General features: G+C 34.2%; 1 protein-coding gene and 1 long non-coding RNA gene across 2 annotated transcripts in view; both read right to left on the bottom strand.

Moving 5' to 3' along the window:
* Window positions 1-26456, bottom strand: part of LOC144963395 (uncharacterized) — a 142922-nt gene that overhangs the window by 77926 nt on the left and 38540 nt on the right. The window lies entirely within an intron of this gene.
* Window positions 3472-26456, bottom strand: LOC144963392 (cysteine-rich protein 2-binding protein-like). Its single transcript, XM_078897364.1, has 17 exons — window positions 26259-26456; window positions 23342-23456; window positions 23025-23156; window positions 22186-22328; window positions 21202-21338; window positions 20621-20882; window positions 19542-19715; window positions 18012-18381; window positions 16727-16847; window positions 16105-16185; window positions 14672-14770; window positions 12638-12747; window positions 10746-10838; window positions 9751-9869; window positions 9020-9068; window positions 7531-7663; window positions 3472-6816 (listed from the first exon to the last, which is right to left on the bottom strand). The coding sequence occupies exons 1-17, from the start codon at window positions 26353-26355 to the stop codon at window positions 6643-6645; spliced, it is 2409 nt and encodes an 802-aa protein (XP_078753490.1). The 5' UTR covers window positions 26356-26456; the 3' UTR covers window positions 3472-6642.

Here is a 26456-nt window from a genome sequence, read left to right as displayed (position 1 = left end):
TTTATACTTCCCCAACAATATATAAAGTTCAGAATGGAAATAATTTGAGACAGAGAAAATTAACATTCCAGAACTCATACGCTTGTGATTAGTGTCATTTGGTTGGGGTTTTGTATTTTTGGGATAGATTCTATTTTTTTTTCTGTGTATTCCCATTTAAATTGCTGATTGAAGCCCAACGTGACCTTTGAATGTAGAAACACCTTGAATCTGACGCCTACTGTATAACTGTCTTCCTTTATATTTATTAATAATATTATAAATGATAATGATAATTATCGAGGCCAAGTAACTGTGTACTGGTACTTGTATATAGTTATTTTATACATGAGTCGGTGTGGGTGTTTATCAATGTAAACCTTTTTTGTTTTAAATGACCGTATTGTGTACTATTTGTGGGAAACAGTGCAACAAACATTCATTAAGTCTTGTCCAGTCCAAGGATGTGGTGCATTTTCTTGGATTGGAATCAACAGTAGATGTTTGAGATCCATTCATAACTGGTCAAACACGGTTGTTCAATCATCTGAGGTAAACTCTTTTTTTTTGGCTATGCAGTAAATTTTTTTTCAGATTTCATTTTCAGAGATGCCAACCATTAGGTAATGTCAAAATAAGCACGTCGGTGGATTGCTCATGGAATCTTATGTTTCCCATTCAAACAAATCCCCTTTGTCTTGCTTTTTAGTTGTGTTTTTTTTCTTCTTTTTTTCCAGATTTACAACTTTCCGCTATTATCCTTATTATCACTGAAATGATCTAATATGATTTTTTTTTTAAACATAAAGATGGTGCCAATATGAAAAATAAAAAAAATATTCTAGAATTATGAATTTTATGGCGAGCCACCATTTTCCTTGTCAGTGTCTCTATATTAATTGCGAACAGTTGAACAGTTCAATTTTAATAATCAAAGATGGACCCTATTGGATAATACTTTTATTGTTGTTTTTTAAATAACACATTTTTTCCTCCAAAAAAGTACACATTTCTGATTCTTGAGGTTGGCATCTCTGCATATTTCTTTGAGGCAACTTTTTTGTCTGTTTTATTTTTTTAAAAGTAATTACAAAAAAACTCTGGGCTATCATAGGAGTAGTGCCTGAGGAGCTAGGGTGAGGTGACTTACTCAAGGCTTCACAGTGCAGAAGTTGTGGCATGAACCCCACAACTGCTTGGTTTGTGTGGATACCTCTGTGTCACACTCCCCCATCTCTCAACAGGTCTTCTTTTTCCAATAAACCGAGTATTTCTTTTGATGTGCATATCCAATTGAAAAACAAAACCAAAAAATGGAACTTTTAAGCATTTCGGCTGGAAAACTGGCCCTTCTTATCTTGTCAAAAAGTATCAATCCTGAAACTTCAGCCATGTCCCAGGTTTGAGAGTTTTAAAGCAAGATCAGGGTCATTTTAATCGGTCGATATATTTGAATGACAAGTTTTCTGGCCAAAATTCACATATTACTACTTAGCTACTATGCTGTACTCTGAATAAAAAACCTCCATAGTAGGTAAGTAGTAATAGTAAAATGTGGATTAGATAACCAGACATTAGGATGTCTCATCATACAAAGTTTTAAGTTTGCTGATGACTTAAGTCCTCAAAAGGACTTCAAAAGGACCCAAATTTGTATTCCACATTCATATATGCGCTTTCACTTTGCTGAATTTTTATTTTCAATTCCTAGCCATTTTTGTAGATTGTCAACCAGTCCACCTTGGTCCAGAACAGATCAATTGAGTTTTATTTGAGTGTTGGGGATTATCCGGCTTGCAGTTGATGATTACAAGAATACTGTGTTTAGTTGCCTGGCTTATATAATGACCATTATAAACCATTTTGTTGTCAATGCACCATGTAAATTTGTATGACGAAAGATTCCACGGTTATAATTGTGGCATCATTATTTTTTTTTTCTTCCCCCTTTTCCTTTTTGTAAATTTGATTTTAGTTTTCACAAATTTTTTTAATTTAGTGCTTTCAAAATTTGTGTCTAATGAAAGTAGTTTTATGTCATGTAGGGAAATTTTTGTTTTGTTTTTGTATTTGTTTTCTTTTTTTAGGAATCATTGGATTTTTTATTCTTTTCTATTCTTTTTTTTTGTTTATAACCATTTTTTTTTTCAATGTGAAAAAAATATGCTTCTTATTAATCGAAATAAAAGAAAATAAATAAACTTCTCTCCTTTAAATCTGTTCTCCTTGTTTTTCATTTTAATTTTTTTAACGTGAATGGTTATTGGATGCAAATGAGAGGAGTGTTTTTTTTCCATTTATCCTCCATTTAGTCCTGGGTGGGGTCTTTTGACCTCCCAATAAAGGCAAAGAGGTCAATATTGCTATGTCTTGTATTCCTCTTTAGCTGTTTTTCCTCCAAATTGATCTTGTCTTTTCCACATTGCTCTCGTCTTTGTTCTGATTTGGCATTGCTTGTTTTTTCCCCTGGTCCTGGCAGGGATGCCTAGCTGAGAGGCTGGGTGTGGGAGGGACCTGCTGTGTCTTCTATCCCCCTGTATCTGTTTTCCAATATCTTTCTATCTTCTTGGAATTAATGAGATTACTTAGTTTTGTGCTGACCCTGGCCAGAGTCCTTGGCTCAGAGGGAAACAGTCGAATGTATAGTTTTGGGTAACGATATTTGTTTCCTTGTTAATCATCTCTGATATGTAGTTTTGTTTTTTTTATTTGTAAACATTTGAGTATTCCTCTTAGTGGGATCTTGTACAGGTGTCTGAGTGAGACTTTCAGGTGATCTCAAACTAAGTACTAAACTGATAGTATGCTCTTGAAATTTACATCTGTTCCCTAATTGAATCATTCCCCTTTGTCCTACTTTTTCCTCAAGTACTTTTAATTGTACATCTAGAATATATTTACTGTCCAATTTTCTTCCTTTTGACTGGTGCTGATACTGATATAACCTAAACGTGTTGCAAGCGCCGCGAAACCGTACTCAGATGTAAAATGAGTACCTGACCGTTTGAAACATCGTCTCTGTCAGAAAAAAATTGTATTATCGCCTAACAGGCGTCCTGTCTCGTTCTTTATGTTATGTGTTGCTGTTGGTCAGGGACCCTTTGTAAGCACGTTTAGGGGATATTGCGCTATAGAAAAGCTCAATTTCCTTCTTTTAAAAAAAAAAATCCAGCCATGATCAGTCTGGGTGTAAGCGTAGCCATCGTTAACATATATATAGCCTGACACAAGAACCCTCTGGGACTGGCAGTTTGATGTAATTTTTTAGGTTTGTGTAGGTCTAGTGAATATTGTCGTTAGTAGAGCTCAAGGAAACTATATTTCATTGGTTGAACTATTGAATACAACTCACGATTTGTTTTCTTTTGTGGCTAGAGACTGGCATTTTGACATCAATTTTTGGTCAGTGTCAGGCCATAACTTTACGAAGATGGCTATGGTGTAAGCCACATTGGCATCATCGGGTATTGCAACAGTAAGTCAAAGTCAAAGTTGATTTGGCAACATTTAATTTTATTTATAACAAATCATTTCCATTCCATGGTTTTCAGTTACACACAAGCCGTAGTCATATTATAATATACTTAGATTTGGAGAAATCTCCAATCAATTACAAGTGAATATAAAAATGGAGACTAAATGATATATATTTTTACTGCCAGCATGTCGATACGATTAATGTAACCTTTCTGTAATGGTCATATTCCATGGAGTACAAGTGGAAACTACCCTTTCAGTCATGACTAGGTCAACAGCTATTTAAGCCAAATTACAAAAGACACGTCCCCTTCCTGTTCCCTTAGGTCAACACCCCAATGAAACAGTAACACACCACTTGCTTGAATGTCAACCTCTTGAAGACCTGAGATCCTATTTCCTCCCACCAAATCCAAGCATCAGTAACACACTGTATAGTCACCTGGAACAACTACAAAAAGACGTCTAACTTCTACGTCATGGCACAAGACCGAAGGTGGTTGCTGGTTCAGATAAGTAAGTAAGTCATGACTAGGATAGCAAACAAGAACACTGCCAGCGTGTCATTACCTAACAATGACAATGCTCGATGCTATAAAGTTGATAAAAATATGAACTGTCAAGTCATCTAACTGGGATCCAAGCCAACTGCAACACTTAACAAGTAAGAAAAGACTTTAAAATTAAAAAAAAAAAAGAAAAGAAAGAAAATTCCCTTTATTCATCCCATAGGGGAAATTTGTCTCTAGGGTCTATTCCATGGAAGACTGGAATAACCCAGGCATCAGCTGCAGTGCAGAGCCGCAAATTGAGCTAATGCTGGGTGACTCGCTCAAGGCCACACAGCGCAGCGGCGGGTGATCTAACTCGGTACCTTTCCGGTAAGAAACAAAAACCGTACCTATAAGAGGGTGATTCATTTAAAAAAAAAAAAAAAAAAAAGTTCAACAGAAACAGCACTGTTAACAGCCAGGTACTCATTTTACACCTGTGTGCAGTGAAAGAATGTTGATTTAAGGTTTTTCCAAGGACCCAGAGTGAGTGTCAAACCAGAGACCTACTGGTTGGATGGTGATTGTCATTCCACAAGACCATAAAAACCGCACATAATGGCATATGATTTATAATATTTTAATGAACAAAAATGAATATAAAACAGCTTCTTCCAGACTCAAAACCCTTCATCAGCCAATAACAAAAACAATAAAAACAATTTTAAGATCGCTGTTTTGCTTTAGAAGCCTAAATGATGAAGCACCTGACTACATTAAAAGCCTGGGTGGGGTTCCTGACCTTCAATAGTGGGCAGGGAGGTACATACCGTGTCTTCTATCCCCCTATTTCTGCTTTCAAACATGCTTTCTGTCTTTGTTTTGGAATGAGATTACTTGGTTTTGTCCTGGCCCTGGCCGGAGTCCAAGCTGGGAGGGAAACAGTCAAATGCATAGTTATTGTTTTGAGAGATGATATTTTTTTCCTTGTAAATCATCTCTCTGTTATGTATTATTATATTTGTTATTTTGAATTTATAATGTAAGCATTTGAGGGTGTTCCTCTTAGTGGGGGCAGTGCTTGTGTCCAGCTGAGACTTATAGGTGGTCTCAAACTAAGTACATTGATGGTATGCTCTTGGAATCTACATCTGATCTCTATTTGTTCCCAGTTCCCCTTTGTCTTACTTTTTCTTGGATGCTTTAATTGTAATTCTAGAACTTTGTACTATCCCATTTTCTTCCTTTTTACTGGCGCTGATATAACCTAAATGTGTTGCAAGCGCCGAAAAACCCTTAAAAACAAACACATTAAAAGCATGTTAGAAATATATGTACCAAATAGGAAATTACGATCATCGACTGACAAAAAAAAGCTTACTCTTAGAAATAATTATAAATATAAATTTTATGGCAGCCATTCCTTAACTCTCACTGAGCACCTTGTGTGGAATGACCTGCCCAGAAGGATAAGAGAAATCTATTGATAGTTTTAAATAATTGTTAAAGCAATACCTTTTTTACCGTTACATTTTCGTGATATTGATACGGTATTACATACACTGTGCTGCTATTGATATCATTGTGTAGCAATGACTATGAAAAATGTTTTTTTCTCTTTTTGAGGAAATTTTTTGTCTAAAATCAAAGCCCTATCTCCACTGAGTAAAAATGTTTTTGAAAATTGAAAATCCATTCATAAATTAACAAGTTATGCAGTTTCAATGGTGTCATTTATTTGGATGACCCGCAAAGAGGAAAAAAACGCGAAAATATGGGACGCTTTTTCGGCATTTTTTTTCGGCCTTTGGTTGTATCTTGCGTAATAAGTGGATTAAAAGATTGAAACTTGAAGAGCAAATTAGGATGGTGTTTTGTAAAATACGGGAAAAGTACTCGTCATATTCAGATGAAATTTTACAACCAAAAAGAAGAAATGTTCATGTATTACCTTGTCAGCGACAAAACCTCCACGCCCGGTAGTTTTAGAAATATTTTACTCCAAAGAGTAAAAATCTATTTTTAACGGTCTTCTGGTAATCGCACGACTTTTGTCGCTTGACATAATCTACAATGACCCTTTTTCTAACTGTGTGCCAACTTTCAGTCATATTCATCGATAAACAGCGTCGTAATTAATTTTTTAAAATAGCATATAAGAAACGGCTTCGTCCCATATTTTGACGCAAATTCGGGCACTTCGTGAGCGAAAAAGAGGCCCAAAGATTTGTGCGGGATAGTCATTGCTACATTGTGGTAAACAGTTTTATACTAGTAAATTTTGTATATTTATTTTTAACGTGCATTGAGCATCACACAGTGATGAAAATGCGTGATATAAATGCCATGTTTAATTATTATTTTATTATTAATACATCAATTAACATCCAGTCAAGCAGCAGAAAAATATTTCTTTGATGTCTGTCTAGACTTTAAGCGATTTTTTAATTGTTTTTATTCATTGGCTGAAGAAGGGTTTTGAGTCTGGAACGTGCTGTGTTCGTTATTTTGTTCTTTTTCAAAGCTGTCATAATATTCACTTTTGTTCGTTAATCTTTACAAGTCCACATCTTCTATCAGCTTAGTATCACTTTGAATTGAATAAATATTTTGTGAGAATTACTTTCATATTTTAATAGAAAAAAACAAAATGAACACTGTGAGAATATTTTGGTATTTTTGACAACAACAAACATCATCTGGACAGTCTCATGAGGAAGGCATGGCAGGAATCCGTACACTCTGAAGGGAAATACTTGTAGTAAAAATTGAGGCTGAGCTCTTCAGCCTTGAAGCCAAACTTTTGGTATAACAACATGGCTGGATTGGAGGCGGACACGTGCAGAACCACATCTTTACCCATGCAGGTCTGAAATTGAGTTGGGCGAACAGGGGGTGGGGTGGGTGGAGAACAATAGAGAGAATTTGAAGAAAAAAAAATTAAATTAAAAAGTTGAGCTTTTATTTCGCGCAATATCTACTTAGTATGATCAAATTAGTTTACAAGGGACCACAAACCAACAATAACACTTAACATGTAAGACGAAATACAACAGATATAAGACACATCAACAGTCAACCTATCTGGTCTAAGATGTGAAATTGTTTCTTCTTCCAAATCTTCTCTTGAATTAAACGACTAGCTTAGAGTATTTCATTAAAACAAAGCAAAGTTACATTTCTAATACTGAATGTCTGTAGAGTTTTGTTAAATCTCTCAATATTACTCAATAACATTTTTTTAAAAGAGCTTTTATATAGAGCAATATCCACTTAACATGCTCAAAACGCTTTACAAGGTGTCTCTAGCCAACAGCAACTCTTAATATGTAAGGCGAGACATGGTGCCTGTATAGCAATATAACAATTTTCCCTACACAGACAATGCTGTTAATGGCCAAGTGCTCATTTTACACCTGGATATGTGAAAAAAAGAGCCTTTTCCAAGGACTCAACTTTGGACCAATCTGAAGGCGAGTGCCATACAACAGGACCACAAAGCTACACAATATTTTGATACTAGTATGTACGTAGGTTATTGCAAATGAGGCTGTATTTGAATATAATAAAAATAATGTCTTACTTGTATAAGATGATAGAGCATGAAAGAAGCAATGCCCACCCCCCTCCATTCTGGATGTGTAAAAATGAAGGATATGTACGCCTCGTTGTAACCCCTGTCTGGCACCATGAAGGCAAAGGCTATCACAATCTTCCTGTTTGGAAGAAGATGAGAAATGGGTTAGAATGTGGCTACGATTATGACTATTTTGACAAATATTTGCAGTTAACCTTTAACCCCATAACCTATATTATATATATATTATACTAGTAAAATTTGTATATCTATTTTTAACGTGCATTGAGCATCACACAGTGATGAAAATGTGCGATATAAATGCCATGTATAATTATTATTTTATTATTAATATATCACTTAACATCCAGTCAAGAGGCAGAAAAATATTTCTTTGACATCTGTCAAGATTTTAAGCGATGTTTTTATTGTTTTCAATCATTGGCTGAAGATTACCCAGTGAAATTCACATCAAGTCATAACTCTTAAAGTCAACACCTCTAGTTCGTTCAAAAATTTCCTGTCCTTTAACTACGATTGTTCCTTTGAAAATGGATAAATTCACCCTTGCTTAAAATCAACCAATCTTTCTAGTCTTGCTGTACTGGCTTTACCAGGATTCCATTGTAATTGTAACCAAGACAGCAGTAACAGTCATGTGACCTCAAACCCACATCCCTTCACTGTAACTAGGGTCTTAGTGAATATTGTAAGATCTAATGTCAAAGAGGATAAATTCGATTCTTGGCTGATACAGCAATATCACTACTCGTTCTGAGATATTACAGTGTTAGCTCACTGACCATTTTCGGATTTTCCCGAAATGTCATATCCATCCAACATAAAATTTGATTTTTAAAACTCTTAACTCCAAAATAGAAAATATATTTAGATGTTGTTTTAAAGGGTGGGTTATGGTTTTACAGATATAAAAAAAGCAGCAATATCCCCAGAATTAATGTTGGCATCAGTGACCCAAAAACTGGCATATAAGGGTCTGACAAGCCGCAAAATGACATATTATGGATGCAGAATTCAATGAAACTGTGTAGATGTAAATATGTAAAGTAAATCATGCAATTATGCTAATGAAGTAACGTGATTAAATTAGAGTTATCACTTTTGTTTTTATAATCAATTCACTCCAAAACCCTTTTTTTCAGACGAAAACAATAAGTATTAAAATATGATTAAAAAATCATATAACTCATTAAATATTAAATTGACAATGTTAATCCTACTTCAAAATATGCACAACAGTATCAACTACATATATATATATATATATATATGCCAAATTTCAGAAAGCTACTTTTATAACTTATTGAGAAATCATGTTTAACCTGCGGAAGAAATATGTGAAAATGAAATTTTCAAGAAAACTATGAAAAACAATAACAAGCTCTCGTTTCTACGGAGTCAACATTTTTCTCTTCCCTCATCATCATAGGTAAGCATCAGTCTACACAGTATTGACTCATTAATTGTTGCTTACCTGTAAAGGACAACACAACTAAAATCAGGATACTGTAGACACTCGGACACTGAAGAGGACAATAAAAAAGGAAAGACTAGTCTTATGCACTAGCTGTGATATTTACCTAATATTGTCACGCATATATCTCCAATGAGTTGTTTTTTTAAACCTAAACTACAAATATGATTGTTACATGTTGATGTTAAAAAGCTATTTATGAGTCAATTATTCTGAATCATCAAAAGCATTATCTATGGAAGAGACAGGAAAAAAATTGTTCAAAACAATGAATAAATTTGGTACTGAGCTATCTTAGCACTTTGTATCATCATCATCATCATTATTATTATTTTAAAATTTTTAAATTATCGTTATTATTACTATTATTTTTATTATCATTATTATTATTATTATCATCATCATCATCATCATCATCATCATCATCATCATCATCATCATCATCATCATTATTATTATTTTAAAATTTTTAAATTATCGTTATTATTACTATTATTTTTATTATCATTATTATTATTATCATCATCATCATCATCATCATCATCATCATCATCATCATCATCATCATCATCATCATCATTATTATCATAATGCTTGTATTACTAATGAAAGTGACAGTAAATCACATCTGGAATGATATAATGTAGCTGTCCCCACAAGCCTATGATAACAACATCTAAACGTCACTATAATTGGATACAAATTTGGTAGAAAGTAAGAAAAAGACTTACTGTCTATACCAGGCCAGAAGAATTCCCTGGATAGAGCGTTGACTGAAGGAATGTGTTCAGGTCTTACATAGCAATAATCAATAGAGGGACAAGGTGGCGGGGTCCATGAGGGATCATTTCTGGGGAATGTACGACAATAAAGCAATAACCATGAAAACCTTCTTTTTTTTTTCTTCTCTGGCTTTAAAAAAAAAATTAAAATATGTAATAAGATAAGATATACTTTATTCATTTAAAAAAATGGAAATTCGTTTACAGACGTGGCATGCATGAAAATGTATAAACACAAAGTTGAGAATCTATGGCGACAATGTATACATATACATATATATATATATATATATATATATATATATATATATATATATATATATATAATATATATATATATATATATATATATATATATGCAAAAATGTAAAAAAGGGTGAAAGCTTTATCAAATATATTTCATATTGCATGCAGATTCTTTTTTTTTTTCAAATATATTGAAAATCAATTTAGTCGAGAACATGATTGCGTTCTCAGAAATGTGAATTGCAATTAAAAATGTAGTTTTAAAAATTAAATCTTGAAAAAGAAATTACAGCATTTACATAGCGCAATATCCACTAAACACGCCCACAGCGCCTTACAAAGGGTCCCTTGCCAACAGCAACACTTAACAAGTAGGACGAGACACGATGCCTGTTAGGTGATGACAAATTTGTTTTTTTTTGGTTTTTTTTTTGTACAAAGACAATGCTGTGAACGGCCAGGTACTCCTTTCACATCTGAATACAATCAGAGAATATAAGTAAAGAATCTTTTCCAAGCTCTCATCTATGTGCCACTTAGAGCAAGACTCGAACCCAGGATCTTCCAGTCCAAAGGCCGAGTATCATACCACTAGACCAGATGGCAGCTCATCGCCTTACAAGAAGATAACGAAGTGAAAATAACTAGAGCACATGCTTGAATAGAATTGATGATAATAATGTATTTCCCCAACTTACCTATGTGGATATGCCTGAATCTCCTGTAGCAATCTCATCTTTAAAGGCTTTCGCTCCATGTGTTTGTGTCTCCAAATGAAAGGGACCAGAACTCTGGAGGTTACGGACAAAATTTATGACTTAATTTGTAAAAAAATAATCACATTTTTAAGAGCACTTTTAACAAGAAATGTTCGAGCCAGTATGAAGTATAAATCCAGTGCAAAGAAGCAGAGGAAGAAGTGTCAAAAATCCTGCATTGAAATAGTCAAATAGAGATAATACTGAAGGCATTATGATTCTTGTTTCAAATGAGTATTACTATCAACCCAATAGTAAAAAAAAATTCATATCAAATGATTGTAACAAACTAATAGGATTTAAAACGTTATCTTTTATCTATTTCTCAATGTCAGTTTGAACAAACTTCAAATGCATTATAATTGTCAGCTAAGGTCATCTGATTTATAATAAACTTTTACTCCTAACACATTTTGGTCCCTTACATAATAAGATAAACTCTGAGTAGTAAGACAATATTTTTACATTCAATACACTGCTGTGTATATTCAAAAAAAAAAAAATTGAGCTTTATATAGATAGTATGCAGATGACGTCACTCAGGCTTTTGTTATTGTTTTTGCCATCCGCGTTTGTGAGTTGTTCTCACTAAACTGTATGAACCAGACTATAAAAGTTCATGGTTACACAGAGTTTGTGTGTTGGTCCGTTATACTTCCGGATGGCAATGTTGTGAACTCCTTGGCCAAGCGCATTCTATCTATAGATCAATATCCACTAAATGTGCTCAAAGCGCTTTACAAGGGGTCCCTGGTCATTAACATTTAACATGTAGGACGGGACATGCCGCCTGTTAGGCGATATTACAATTTTTCGGACAAAGACAACGCTGTTGACAGCCAGGTACTCATTTTACACCTGAGTATGGTGAGAGAATGTGAGTAAAGAGCCTTTTTCAAGAACTCAACTATGCATCGAGCACGAGGCTCGAACCCGGGACCTTCCAATCCGAAAGCGAGTGTCATACCACAAGACCACATAGCCGCACGATTGTCCGAAATTGTCCATAACATATTCATAGCATATGAACCAATGTCACATGTATTTACGTGGAAAGGTTAAAATACTTAGCCCTGCCATCTCTAGAATACTGAAGAACTAGGGCTGACTTTATTATACACTTATACAAAATTGTCCATAACTATGATCAAATTGATCACAATAAGCTTTTTAAGTACTCTCATGTAAAATTTACCCGCAGAAACAAATACAAAATTTTTATGGCACATTCTTCTACGACTATTCAGCAAATTGTTTTTATTGTAAGGACAATTAATACATGGAACAATTTGAAATTTATAATTAAAAACTCCAAAACTATAAATAATTTCAAAAATGCAATCAAAAGGGAGCTACATAACTCAAAATATGAATTTGATGAATATGGTTTTGATTTATATATTTTGCTTATGATGTAAATGATGATCCTAATTATGATCAAATCTAGGAACTTTGGACCCGAACCCTCTTTTTTTTCACAAGGTATTTAAAAGGCATTTGACATAAACAACTCTTATCATGATATGTTATGTTATGTTAACATATTATTTAATGTCAGACACATTAAGTTCCAAATTGTTCATAAAACTAGTTAGGTCTATATATCTAACTTTAATACGTTGTCTTTAAATAATTCCATAGCCATTAATATCTCACCCACCAGCAGCTTATTCTATCTACTAGAACTTCACAGCCAATTAAGGAAAAGCTCCTGTTTTGAAAATTAAGCACCACAATGTTCAAAAACTTTAGAGCACTAAAAAACATATTTCAATCTTCATCAAATCTATTTACAAACATATTTCTTGATCATATTGCATCCAGTAACAAACCTTGTTGTATAGGGGCTAACTATTGGTCTTAATTCACTATCTTTAAGACCAACAAGACGCTGCCTGAAACTAGTATACTCCCTTTCTTTTCTTTTTCCACCATCTTTCATCTGAAAATGAAAACATATATTTTAACCAAGTGCATTATCAAAATTGTACATAAAAAAAATAAAAAATAAAAAAATAAAAATGTAATTCCCTTTATTCATCTCAAAGGGGAAACTTTTCTTAAGGGTCTAATCCAAGGCATCAGCCCCAATGCAGAACTACTAGGTGAGCCAGGACAAGATGACTTGCTCAAGGTCACACAATGCAGCAGGAATTCGCACTTAACGCACCTTGGGTTCGAAACAAAGACCATACTGCGGTGACAAGCTGCCCCACATATGATAACTTCTATAATTATTGATTTTCACTACAACTGAACAAATTGATAGCATAAAGTCTTTTTGCATTCAATGCATTCATTCCAGCCTACTTCAAAATCACTTTGTTTTTAAGGGTTTTACGGCGCTTACAACACATTTAGATTATATCAGCGCCAGTAAAAAGGAAGAAAATGGGATAGTAAAAAGTTCTAGAATTACAATTAAAGCACCCAAGAGAAAGTAAGACAAAGGGGAACAGGGAACAAAAGGGATCAGATGTAGATTCCAAGAGCATACCATCAATGTACTTAGTTTGAGATCACCAATAAGTCTCATCTGGACACAAGCACAGTCCCCACTAAGCGGAATATACTCAAATGCTTACATTATAAATTCAAAATAACAAATATAATAATGCATAACAGAGAGATGATTTACAAGGAAAAAAATATCATCTCCCAAAACAATAACAATCATTTGACTGTTTTCCTCCCAGCCAGGACCCCGGCCAGGACAAAACCAAGTAATCTCATTCCAAGACAAAGACAGAATGCAAGTTGGATAACAGATATATGGGGATAGAAGACACAGTATGTACCTCCCTGCCCGCTATGGGAGGTCAGGAACCCCACCCAGTTCAAAATCAGTAATCAACCCACAATTCATAGGTTATAAATAGTAAACATTCAGTAATACTGAACCAAACAAAAATGCTACCTACAACCTTTGAATGCTGAGAGGGCATCAAGGTTTTATCGTGGCATGTGGCATGTAAATCATGTTTTTGTTGTTGTTGAAGGCCACCATTATAAGTTAGCAATTGACATATCTACCATGGACGTGGAACTGAGCAATGGCCTTTATAACACTGCGGCTATGTGGTCTAGTGGTATGACACTCGATTTCGGTCGGAAGGTCCTGGGTTCGAGCCTCACACTCGGCGCATAGTTGAGTCCTTGGAAAAGGCTCTTTACTCACATTCTCTCACCGTACTCAGGTGTAAAATGAGTACCTGACCGTTAACAGCGTTGTCTATGTCGGAAAAATAATGTAATATCGCCTAACAGGCGTTATGTCCTGTCCTACATGTTAAATGTTGCTGTTGACCAGCGACCTCTTATAAAGCGCTTTGAGCACATTAGTGGATATTGCGCTATATAAAGCTCAATTTTTTTAAGCTCAACACTGCAGTAACTTAAGAAAACTACCTCTACCTCTAACACTGTAACCCAATTGCTAAGAAATCAAAATCTGTAATATTTCTTTCATTTCCATTTCTGTATGTCCATGATGGTCATCAAATTTCCGTGACAATTACGGGAGATCCATAAAAGATGGCAGGTATGAGTAGGTATCTGAAATATCAATTTTGCTTTAACCCTCTCCTTACCAACTACAGGAAAATCGTCACATTCGTTACGATACAACCAACATTTTTCTTTTTCAAATTTCTTTAGTACATCATAAAATTTAAAGAAAATGAACAGTGGGTTGTAGAGCATGTTTTGCTAAAGAATTTATGTATGGCAACAACTTTACTGTTATTGTGTTTGAGTGATTAAAAATCTAATTTTGTGTTAGTTGGGTGTGAAGTTTTGGGGAAAATTCTGAAAATGGCTGGTAAGAAGAGGGTTAAATATAAGCATAAATTTACCAACCCACTTACCATAAATCTATCAAGATCTCTTGTTTCCTTGTTATTGGCAGTCTTTATGGGTAACTTTGGCAGCAAAGCTCCAAAATTCGGATGTACACTTTTCTGCATCTGTGAAGATTGCAAAATACAACCTCCTTGTAACCCTCACTTGCATCACAAAACATAAACATTGAACATGAGAGGATGAGGACCAAGACATTCGAGGAGCTCCATTATTATTTTTTAAAATGATAAAATAACAAAATAGGGAGCAGGCATTGGTGAAAGTATAACAAGATAATATGAGCAAGGAGCTATGTGATCTTGTGGTATGACACTCGCTTTCGGATCGAACGTCCTGGGTTCGAGCCTCGTTCGACACATAGTTGAGTCCTTGGAAAAGACTCTTTACTCACATTCTCTCACCGTACTCAGGTGTAAAAGGAGTACTTGGCCGTTGACAGTGTTGTCTCTAGAGGAAAAATTGTATCATCGCCGAACATGCGCAGTGTCTCGTTCTTTATGTTTCGTGTTGCTGTTAGTCAGGGACCCTTTGTAAAGTGCTTTGAGCATGTTTGGTGGATATTGCGCTATATAAAAGCTCAATTTTTAAAAAAAATATTTTTCTAAGGACTGAACTTTCCACTACATGTAGCAGGACTCGAACTCTGGACCCAAAGGTCAGAGGGCAAGTGTCATTCCACAAGATCACATATATTATATCAGTTATATCAGTAAACAATCAAAATTTTTCAAATCCCTCTGGTCATCTAGTGGTGATTAGATAGATGGGTCTAAACTGACTCAGGCAGATATCAACTTTCAAGACCAAGTGGTAGCAAGCATTTGGTGTGTTCAGCTTCATGCTAAATAAAATAGGATAAGCTCTGGCTTGTTAGCCTCATAATTCATTTGTAACTTATTAATGAGATGTTTCGATATGAGTATCGAACAGAAAGATTTCTTATAAGAAATACATAAATCAGACACACTATTTGTTAATCTCGTAAATTGAAAAAGAAACTAAACAGCATTGAAGACTAAATGGGTTGATTTTTTATTGAGGTGGTTGTACTAGTTTCTTGTTTGTTTGTTTCTTTAAATATTCCTTTTTAAAAAAAATACAATTGTTTAGGCAGATGATCCTTTTCTGTCATGGGACCCGTGTATGGAATTCTCTTCCCAGAACGACGAGGGAACAACCAACTGTTAATTCTTTTAAATCTAAACTAAAACATTTCCTTTTCATATCTGCCTATTATTAATCTTAGACATATTATCTGTTTATAACTCTGTGTGTGTGTGTGTGTGTGTGTGTGTGTGCAGGTTGTGACACAAGAAATGCACTTTTCATTAAAAACAGTGTAAAGCACATAGGTCATTATATAATATTGAAAATGAGCTATACGAGTGTTATCTTTTATCATTATTATGATTAAAGATTGGATATTCTCAAAGCTTACTTCTTCAGATCTGTGACTCTTTATTGATTTCTCTACTTGAACATCGAGATCAAAAACGGGTTGTCCATATTCTCTGTTTGTCTGTAGGTAAGAAAGGAATCTTTTCACAATAACTAACTAAAGTAAACATAAAAAGCAACATACTTTACCTATAATTATGAAAAGAGCTAGCCTATGTTTAAAATAAAGAGAAAATCCTGTAATGTATGATCTACAATAGCAACACAGATATTTGTCAGACTTAAGATCGCCATTATTTTATGATATTCACCAATGATTGGCAAAGCATCACTTCATGTAGACGTGCTGTATGTCATTAAAGCTAAAAGTGGATTTTTTAATTTTTTTTTAAATATATTTTATAACAAAAACACACACACACAAAAAAAACAACTCAATTAATTCTTCACCTAACCACTTTCCTCACGATTCAGGTTGATAAAAAAAATATTAGAAAATAAAAACAAATAACAATAAAGAAAATAAAAAAATCTAACTGTGCTTTCAACAAAACGCCAAATCTTGCATTTTAAAATGTAGTGGTGAAAAGGTTAAATCATTGAAAAAAAAACCAAAAAAAAAACAATGAATTACTGCCTTGTTTAGAAAAAAAAAAACCCACCTCATTACATATAAGTTTCCTCCTGAGGACAGCCAATTCTGGAGTCAATGTGCTGTTTTCAGCTGACAAATTTAGCCTTTTTAGAAGTTCTTTCTCTTCAAACACACTGATACGTTGAAGTCTGAGTAAAATAGAACAAACACAAAATTGAATTGCTTCCATTGAAAGCTCGGTGAAGTATGCAAGACCATCACAAATGAATGTCTTTTTTTTCTATGGTTTACATTATAGATGTAAGAGCTCCATTTCAGGAGAAATGCAAGAGACTTTATATCCTGCTTTTCACTTTGCAGCACGGCTGTGTGTCTGATGCCTTGTTATCATCTTTAAAAAAAACTCCCCATGGGATGAATTTTAAAAAACAAAACAACGCAAGCATTTATATATCACAATATTCACTAAACATGCTCAAAGTGCTTTATAACACTGATAGTGCTGAAAAGAACATTATTTGTTTTTATAGTGGTAAATTGCTCACAACTGAAAGGACATATTAGAATAAATATTCTTGAATTGACAAAATTGATCAAGTAAATTTTATATATCATATAAAAGCTGTGAAGAATTATTTGATAAACAAATTTGATATCATAGAGTAATATATGTTGATTGATGCCACCATGATATCTACAACTTTCTATGTTTTATGAATGACTTATTAAATGCACAAGTTGCCAACTATATTTAGCAATTGACAGGGTCTAGAGATGTACAAAGAGATTGTATAAAAAAGGAGAAGGAACATTTTATATCTTTATGAATGACTCATTAAATGCAACAGTTGCCAACTATATTTAGCAATACTCTTCAACAGTCATAATGTCACTTCCTTCCTAATGACGCATGGTAACTTAGTAACACTGGCTCTAAACTATCGGAACAATCCCGGACGCCGTAAGAAATATTTCTCCGGCGAGCATAAAAGCGTTTCCAGAGGAAAAAAAAACATAAATTTGATCATATTTTGACTTTTACACATTCTGATCACAAGGCACATGAAAAGTTCTAGCCAGCATGAAGAATAAAAAGTAATGATTTTCTTTGTTTAGAACCAAGATGGCCGCCGTTGCCGGGCTGCATGACATCAGACTATTGAATCCAATTGACATAGTTTAGAGATGTACAAAGAGATTGTACAAAAAAGGAGAAGGAACATTTTATATCTTTATGAATGACTCATTAAATGCAAAAGTTGACAACTATATTTAGCAATTGACATAGTCTAGAGATGTACAAAGAGATTGTATAAAAAAGGAGAAGGAACATTTTATAAGAATAGCCATACCTTTCAGGAGAGGAGACAGGTTGAGGATCGTCTAACCTCCTCCTTTTCCTCGGCCTCCCAGATTTCTTTTTCCTCATCCCATCCCCTCTTCCCCCAAGTTCAGACTTGATTACCCTCTCAGAGATACCACTAGTGCCTGCATTTTCGTCTATCGGCTCTTCAAATCCGTCATCGGCACTATCAGAATCATCATCATCGTCATCATCCTCATCTTCATCTTCCTCATCATTAGCTTCAGCATTGTCGGTAACTTCAGTCCCCTCCACCTCTTCTTGAATGTCGCTCTCACTCGGCCCCTCTGACTCCACATCACTAGCATTTTCTACATCCTCTGATGTGGACACAGCTGACTCCCATTTTAACTCTGGTTCTAGACAAAAAATAAAGTGTAAATGTTGCCGCTCGAAGCTTGAAGAAATAAATAACAACGTGAATTGAATGTAAGCTTCAATTTAATTAAGAAAACAGATAGAATGGACGTTTCGGGTTTCCCCTTTATCAACAAACAGGATGAATGAAACACTACAGATGAATGAGATCATCTCATTCATCTGTAGTGTTTCATTCATCCTGTTTGTTGATAAAGGGGTAACCCGAATTGTCCATTCTATCTGTTTTCGTAATTAAATTGAAGCTTACATTCAATTCACGTTGTTATTTCTGACACAAAATAGGGACTTTCAAGGAATGCTACGAATGGAATATGGTGTGTGGTGTAAGACAAAATTATCATTTTTACAAGTCCTTTTTGTGAGGGGAAAGTTGATAACTGGAACAGTCAAACCATTAATTGGATCAAATTGAGATAACTGGCAGTGATGTAATCATAAGAGTAAGAGTAATTAGTCATATTGAAAATAATGGCTTGAAAAAAATATAAATTATAATATTGTAAACTATTTCTATAGCAACCACGCCAACTTCGTGGCAGCTCTAGACTCCTATTACAATGTCCTGAATATATTATCAAAAACTGCAATATATCAATAAATAAATATTGCTACATACATAAACTTTTACAGTTAAGAGCTAACATTTTAGGCTCAAATCCACGAGACAAAATATTTTGGTACTTGGAACTTTTAAGTTTTCAACACAGAGTGTAATGAAGAAACATAATTTCCACAAAGGACTAAAGTATGGCTATGTGGTCTTGTGGTATGACACTCGCTTTCGGATCAGAAGTTCCTGGATTCGAGCCTCGTTCGGTGCATAGCTGAGTCCTTGGAAAAGGCTCTTTACCTACATTTTCTCACCGTACTCAGGTGTAAAATGAGTACCTGGTTGTTAACAACATTATCGGTACTAAAAAATTGTTGTACCGCCTACCAGGTGTCATGTGCTGCTGTTGGCCAGGGACACTTTGTAAAGCGCTTTGAGCACATTTAGTGGATATTGCACGATATAAAAGCTCAAAGCTCAATTTAAAGTATGAATCAACAAAAAATGGAAGACTTCATAAAATAGTAAAGCAATCTCAAGCATACAAAGAATTCAATAATCAAAAACAAACATCATTTCAAATCTCACCATCTGGTTGAATCAGAGTTCTGAGTTCTGGTGACGCTGACCTAATATCCACAAACTGATCTGAATTAACAGCTATGGATTCAATATCAACATCAATGTCAAGGTCATCATTGCTGTCATCATCACCACCTAAGCTCAGCCCAAGGGACTCATACGTTATGGACGAAGACTGACCTAGAAGCAATAAGAGATATAAGCAAATAAATAAACTTCAACAAAGAAAGTGACAACTCAATCAGAATCTTTAAAGGAGTCTCCCTCCAAGACCAAAAGTACAGCAACATAGAAAAGGGCAACAGTTACAGTTACAAGTGAAAAGAGGAGGTAGCCTTTTGAAGCGAATGTATGTTAAACGGTGAAAAATACTAAAAATAGAGAAGTGTGTATCAATCCATTTGTCTTTCAGCCTATCAATTTTAACAGCCCATTGGTAACCCAACATCATTGCCAAATTTTCTCTTTCTATATCCTTTTTTAAAAAGTATTTGTTTGTGTGTGGCCCTTTAATTAATGTCATAAAAGTGCCCAATTTTCATAATATGTGCTTATATTGCTGCCCACGCCACTTGTATATCTTTTAAAAGAATTAATGAAGGCTCAGTAATACTGCAGAAGGTACCTTAATAACTTAATTGAGATAGTTGAGATAGTACCTCACCGCAACATACCATTGGTTAAAACTTAAACAGTTTTTACATTGGGATTTTTTTTTTTGTTGTTGCTTTTTCTTTCTTTAATTTTTTTTTTTTTTTTTTTTTTGGGGGGGGGGGGGGGGGGATTCTACTCAATTCATCCAACAATTTGGTAATTTTGGTGGAAAATACAAGTGCAACCAGGATAAAATAAACTCTGATCCAATAAAGATAAGTAAAATTCCGGGTTTATCCTTGTTTTTTTATTTTAAATTACTATTCATAAACATTAATAATTGCATTCAATCAAAGCTTGGATTCGACTAAGTTCAACATTGGTCCTCTTGGCTTTGTTGTAATCAGGATTCAATCCAAGAAGCAGAAATAATAAATGTCTCCAGAATCTAAAATAACTAAAAAATAATAATAATAACAAACAATCCCCACCCGTTGTTGATGCCTGTTCCGATGGCAACTGAAAGTTTGAAGATTCAGAAGAGTGTTGCTCCTCCCCTTGATTGACAAGTAAACAAGCCTCAGTTTCCTCAATACTGAATTCACCCTCTTGCATGATTGAACCCGAACTTGACAAGGAGTCTTCCACGACCTGAGAAACTCTTTCATTATTTTGATCTTGCTTTGCTTCCTCTTCTTTTATGGTAACCGATTCTCCCTTGCTATTCTTCCTAGAATTCTTTTTCTGTTTTGCCTGTGATATATAAATACATATAATATATATAATTTCAAAAATAAATACGTCCTTTGTCTATCAACTAAAATCTTTAAAAAATTCTAAGTAGTCCTTCAGAGCCATTTGACCCATAGAGTCTGAGTTTATCCCGGTTTCTATAGGGTAAAACGGACAATAGTAATTGCTTGCTACCCTTTGGATAGGAAGCTAGTCTATCGCAAAGTGCTTTCCACCAGATCTAACAGACCCAGCTACCCAATCAATGCTGGGTGGACTATGCATGAACAATTTAGCTTAATCAGACAGTAAATTTGATCAAATAATGATTGTTCGTTACCACCAGAGAATCCCGTTTTTCTTTTAGTTCAATAGCAGCATTGAGGGCATTGGTCTTGGTCCGTCTACGAGATCTGTCTGTTATGAATTCAACTGGAGATTCTGTATTTCCTTTTCGCTTGCTGTATTGAACCTTTTCTGTGGAGACAAAAAAGTTTAAATTGTAAAAATTGTCAGGTACCAAAATAAAAAAATAAAAATTTTAAAAAGCAACAATTAACAACAGCAAAAAAAAAAAAATAATAATAAAAAAAACAGAATGAGGAAGTATTTTTGAGACCTGGAAGAAAATCTAAAATTGAAAAAAAAAAAAAAAAAAAGCATCTAGATATCAATAATCTTTTTACTGCAGATTTACACCTTTTTTTTTTGTTGAACTCTTCACAGATTGTGGGTAAATAAGTATCGCGTTTGATCTAGTTAATGTTCAACCTGAAATGAAACCCCTCATCAGCTACAAATCAACAACTGCAGAGTCAATAAAAGAAAAGTATGAAATTTCCTTCCTTTATCCCAATAACTACAACATTAGCAACAGCGCAGTGCTGCAACATGATCTACAATTCTTAATCAAGGAAAAATTAAAACGACCACAGCAGGGCTATTACTAATTGCTTTATAAATGCTAAGAGTGTGCTACAAATTTTGAAGAAAACTCAATTCACGTACAATGTCTCACTCATTAGTGGCAGTTCTGACATGAGCTCTACAGAATTGTAAATCAAATGAAGTCCATTTTTTATTTCTTACACTAGATATTCACTATTAGGCATAATTTTTTTTCTTTCACTCTCAGATGTCCATTACTGTTATTCTGAGTCAAGTATAATCCTTTCCCAAAAATATAATTAAAATGAAAAAGATTACCTGTAGAACACAGATCTTTATATATATTTATGACTTTCTAAACCAATAGCAAACACAGCGACAGACCTCATGTAACATATAATATTCACTTGCGAGAGCAAGTATTTTGATAACATACTTTGTGCATTCATCAGAGGAGGTTCAACATCCACCAGTCTCCAATAGCCTTGCTCCAGCAAATTAGCACCAGATTCAAAGACATCAGGACACCCTGCAGACAGCGTACCAGCAACTGTACCTCTCCACAATGAAGTTTGTTTTCTGTACAAAACATTAGAGTATAGCATATTAAGATAACCATATTGTTTTTACATAATAAATATATTATTTTATTTTCAATTTGCAAAGGAAAAGTTTCCTTCCTTTTTTTCCTTTTTATTTTCAAATAATTCAACTTTATCCAATTCAGTTTGACTGACCATTGTTGTCAATGTCAAAAGAATTAGTTAATTACCTAACACTGAAGGTCATTCTCTAATCATGACAACGGGCCATAAGAACTATTTAATAATTTGTTTTATTTGGTTGGGATACTGAACAGATCTTGATCCTTAAAATTATACAGAGAACAAATCGAAAAGCATATAAGAAGTTGATTATCAGTTCAAATCATATGTTGGTATAGAGTTTTGATTGCTGATTGCAAGTACAACCAGTTCAATCAAATAATTCTCCTAATTCTCACCCTTAAATAACCCTTGAATACGTGTCCACAGTTATCTAGGAATTTGATCAAGATTTTAAAACTTATTATTTTCATTAAGACAACGGTAATTATCAAATGATTCTCGAGGTAAAGAGAAACTCTAAATCTGCTAAGAAATTGAAATTATGAAAATTATTTTAAAAATCGGTAAGCTAATCATGACATACCTAACGTGACCAAACAGTATTAGCCAGTTTGTTTGTATGAATGAGCTTATATGTGCCTTCCAGTGTAAGCTAATCATGACATACCTATCGTGACCAAACAGTATTAGCCAGTTTGTTTGTATGAATGAGCTTATATGTGCCTTCCAGTGAAAAAATCCACATTTCCCTTGGCCAGTCTTATGAAGATTGTACAAAGCGAGCATGATAGTATTGCGCCTGAAATAAACATAATAATATAAATAAGTGATATTGTTGAATTATCATAACCTACTGTCTTTAACTATACTATAAGTCTCCTGATACATGTCGCTGTCTCTTACTCTTACTGGATACAATATGAATATAATGACTTATTACAAGTTATACAGCAAAACAAAATTATGCAAACAAGAAAAGGTTACCATGATAGCTTGACACGGTCAAACTCCTCCTTATTATCCTCTCCACATGACCGACATTTAAAAGTGAAAAATGCATCACCGAGGAGAGGTGATGGCTGCTTGCTCTTGATACAATCTGTTTGAATGAGAAAAACCGTAACTTTCATTTGTAACAAATACATAATTTCTTTATGTGTGCATGTGTGTCTGTAATAGTGTGAGAAAAAAAGCTTTTGAAATGATTCAATGCAACTCAAAACTCATAGTTACGTTAACATTAAATTGAGAGGTTTCCTCAAAGACAAACTTTTTTTCTCAGCCCAGGTTTGCAGATTATTTTTACTGTGATGTTTTGTTTTTTTTCATAAATAACTTCTCTTTCTTATGATTTTTCAGGACTTAACATAAAGTGAAAAACTTTAATCGGCATGGTACTCTCAAACCAAACTAGGTTAATTGATTGACTTTTACAAATCAAAATGTACATTAAACAATATGTGACAGTTAGTTTGACTTCCCCACCCCCTCTACCCCCCACTTTTCTCAAATTTCATTATTGTCAGTTAATGTTGTGTTGTATTTTGGTAGTTATACAATGGAAGTTACCTGAGGGTTAATTAATACCAAGTAAACCATTGCACTCGTCAAGTCGTACAAACGATCACATTGATCAAATTTTCTTTCCCGTTCTCTTGTCACAACAATTCAGATGAAAACGGTTAGGAATAACTGTGCTTTGATATTTATCATTTTGCAACAAAAATAAAATATGTTGTAGAAATTGCGATTTGAACCTTTTTCATTTGCGAGTGTAAATCGTTGACATTGCATTTTGTTTGGTAAAAATCTGACAAAAATTACGACTTTGGTGATAAAAAATGATTTTGATGACAATTATTGTAACTTAAAACATTATTATGAATAATTTATAACTCCCTTAATTGTGGGCCGATTTTGACATTCGTGGTATCAACTTTATTGTAATATAGAGATAGGAACTTCTGAGTTATTTTTTCTGATGCAAAATGATTACTTTGTATAATTTAGCACCAAGAAGTTGGTAAATAAAAAAATTAAAAATAGAATTGTGAGTCAAACGTCCGAAGTCTTCGACCAATCACAGACTCTCTAACCAGCGGCTGAAACAAAGACTCTACTCGCCGTCCATGTATTACGTTATTGTCATGCAAAAAATGTAACACCTTTTTGAATAGGCTTAATAGCTAAAATCATAAAGTAAAAAATATAGTACTGAGGAATTTGAAAGTCACGTAGCTGAAATCAGCTTGAAAAAAGAAGAACATTGGTTCTTATTTCAGAAAAATTGGTTGAAAACCAACTGTTTTACGAATAAATTTGATGTTAAAAATTGCATTTGTATATTTTAGCTTTTTTAAGCAACTTTTTAATTTATTGGCCGATTTTCTTGATTTTCTCATATTTCACATCTGAATGAGACGAACACATTGATGTACTTGTTTGATTCAAAAGAGTTTAAAACACAAATTTCGTTTTTGGATTGCAAGTCCAGCCTTACTAATTCATTCCTGAGCGTTAAGACAGTGACGCAACCATTACATACAAAACCTCGTGGTCCAACTTGGACTCCAAGCCACAGGGTTTTTGGTGTTACACAACCACTCGTCACTTTCAGTGAACCGTGTCCTTTGAAGGCATACTGCCTTTATGAAGGCTCTCAAAGATATGCAGCATCGGTACTATCGAGATCTCGTTCATGGCATCGAGATGTGATGTAAGAAATACATCCGGGTAACTTTTTCCTCATATCTCATCGATCGGTACGATTTCATTAAGAGTCTATGTGATTTAATCTACGCTAAACAACAATCAAATATCAATATCCATCCTTTCGGCCGGATTTTTCACTTGACCACATAACAATCTCTCCTCTGTTCAATTGACGTTTTTACACCCTTTAGCACAGAGTCCCAAAAATTGCGTGCACTTCAATAAACAAATTATAGTCTAATTGAGTCTAATATCAAATGAGACACCTAACACAGTGTCGAGTTAATAACTTAAAGTGTTAAAGTTAAATTGATTCTAATCTGAGAAAAAAGCAAAGCGGTGAATAAAGATGTGTCAGTAATATTCTCTTCTTCTTCTAGGTTCCATGCCTGGTCCAGGCTTCGGATACTGCATGAATTATCTCTCTCCATTCCTCCCTGTCTCTTGCTTTTTCAAACAGCTCTTGGATTGTTAGGTTGGTGAAGCCATTCAGTTGGTCTATGAGTGTTTTTCTTTGTCTCCCCCGGGCGCGTTTACCAGGTATTTTTCCACAACTTGCCAGGTATTCATTCTTATCTTTCCTTACTATGTGTCTGAAAAAGGATAGTTGTCAATCCACTATTAAGGGCATTAGTTTCCTTTGTTGGTATGTTTGTTTTTGCACTTCTTCGTTCGTTTTGTGTGCAGTATACGATATTCTCTGCATCCTTCTCAAGCACCACATTTCAAAAGCTTCAATGTTCTTTTGTGTTTCTGCATTTGTAGTCCAGCTTTCGCATCCGTATAACAAGATTGGCCACACGTAGCACTTCAAGACTCGGAATCTAATCCCGAACGACATCTGTTTGTTTTTCAAAATGTTTCCCAGGTCCATGAAGGCCTGTTTGGCTTGAGTTATTCCCAGTAATATTATAGTATTATAATTAAGTAATATGAATGACTTCTCAGACTTCTCTATTTATTACAAAGAAAGATGTTTCACTTGTCACTTGCCAACGCCAACAGGTCGCACCAGGTACACCTATTCAATTCAAGGCAAATAAAAACTAATAATAGATAACAGTAACAATTCTTAATTCTTACTGAAGTACTGAATCTTGAAGTAGTAAAACTAAAGTTTTAATTATAAGTCTAGATGAGGATCAGAGTCTCTCTCAATCTCAGATAAAGCAAAATGAATGTGAATTACCATAATGGACATAGATATCGCATTCTTCACATTTATAGCAGAGAATAGTGTTCCAGCTAGTTTCCTCCTTCTTACAGTAACCGCAAGCTTCAGTCATTATTCAATGGAGATGTACTCATCTCATAAAATTATCTACGTTTCTATTTTTGAATTCAACTTGTTCTACCTCCGTTTTCACTCCAATCTAGTTTCGTTTTC

Source organism: Berghia stephanieae, chromosome 1 (assembly GCF_034508935.2).
Source record: "Berghia stephanieae isolate SIO BIC M18660-M18661 chromosome 1, UCSD_Bste_1.3, whole genome shotgun sequence".
NCBI classification, from domain to species: Eukaryota; Metazoa; Mollusca; class Gastropoda; order Nudibranchia; family Aeolidiidae; genus Berghia; species Berghia stephanieae.
Note: the sequence above shows the minus strand (reverse complement) of the source record. Positions and strands in the feature narration are given on the sequence as shown.

Excerpts from the sequence above, each read along its gene's own strand:
- LOC144963392 (XM_078897364.1), bottom strand. The coding sequence starts at position 26,355 with ATGACTGAAGCTTGCGGTTACTGTAAGAAGGAGGAAACTAGCTGGAAC. Across the intron at positions 19,716-20,620 it reads GGAACAGGCATCAACAACGG|GTCAGTCTTCGTCCATAACG; the intron begins GTGGGGATTGTT and ends TATTGCTTCTAG. Across the intron at positions 7,664-9,019 it reads AGTTGTGTTGTCCTTTACAG|GAAGATTGTGATAGCCTTTG; the intron begins GTAAGCAACAAT and ends TCTTCCAAACAG.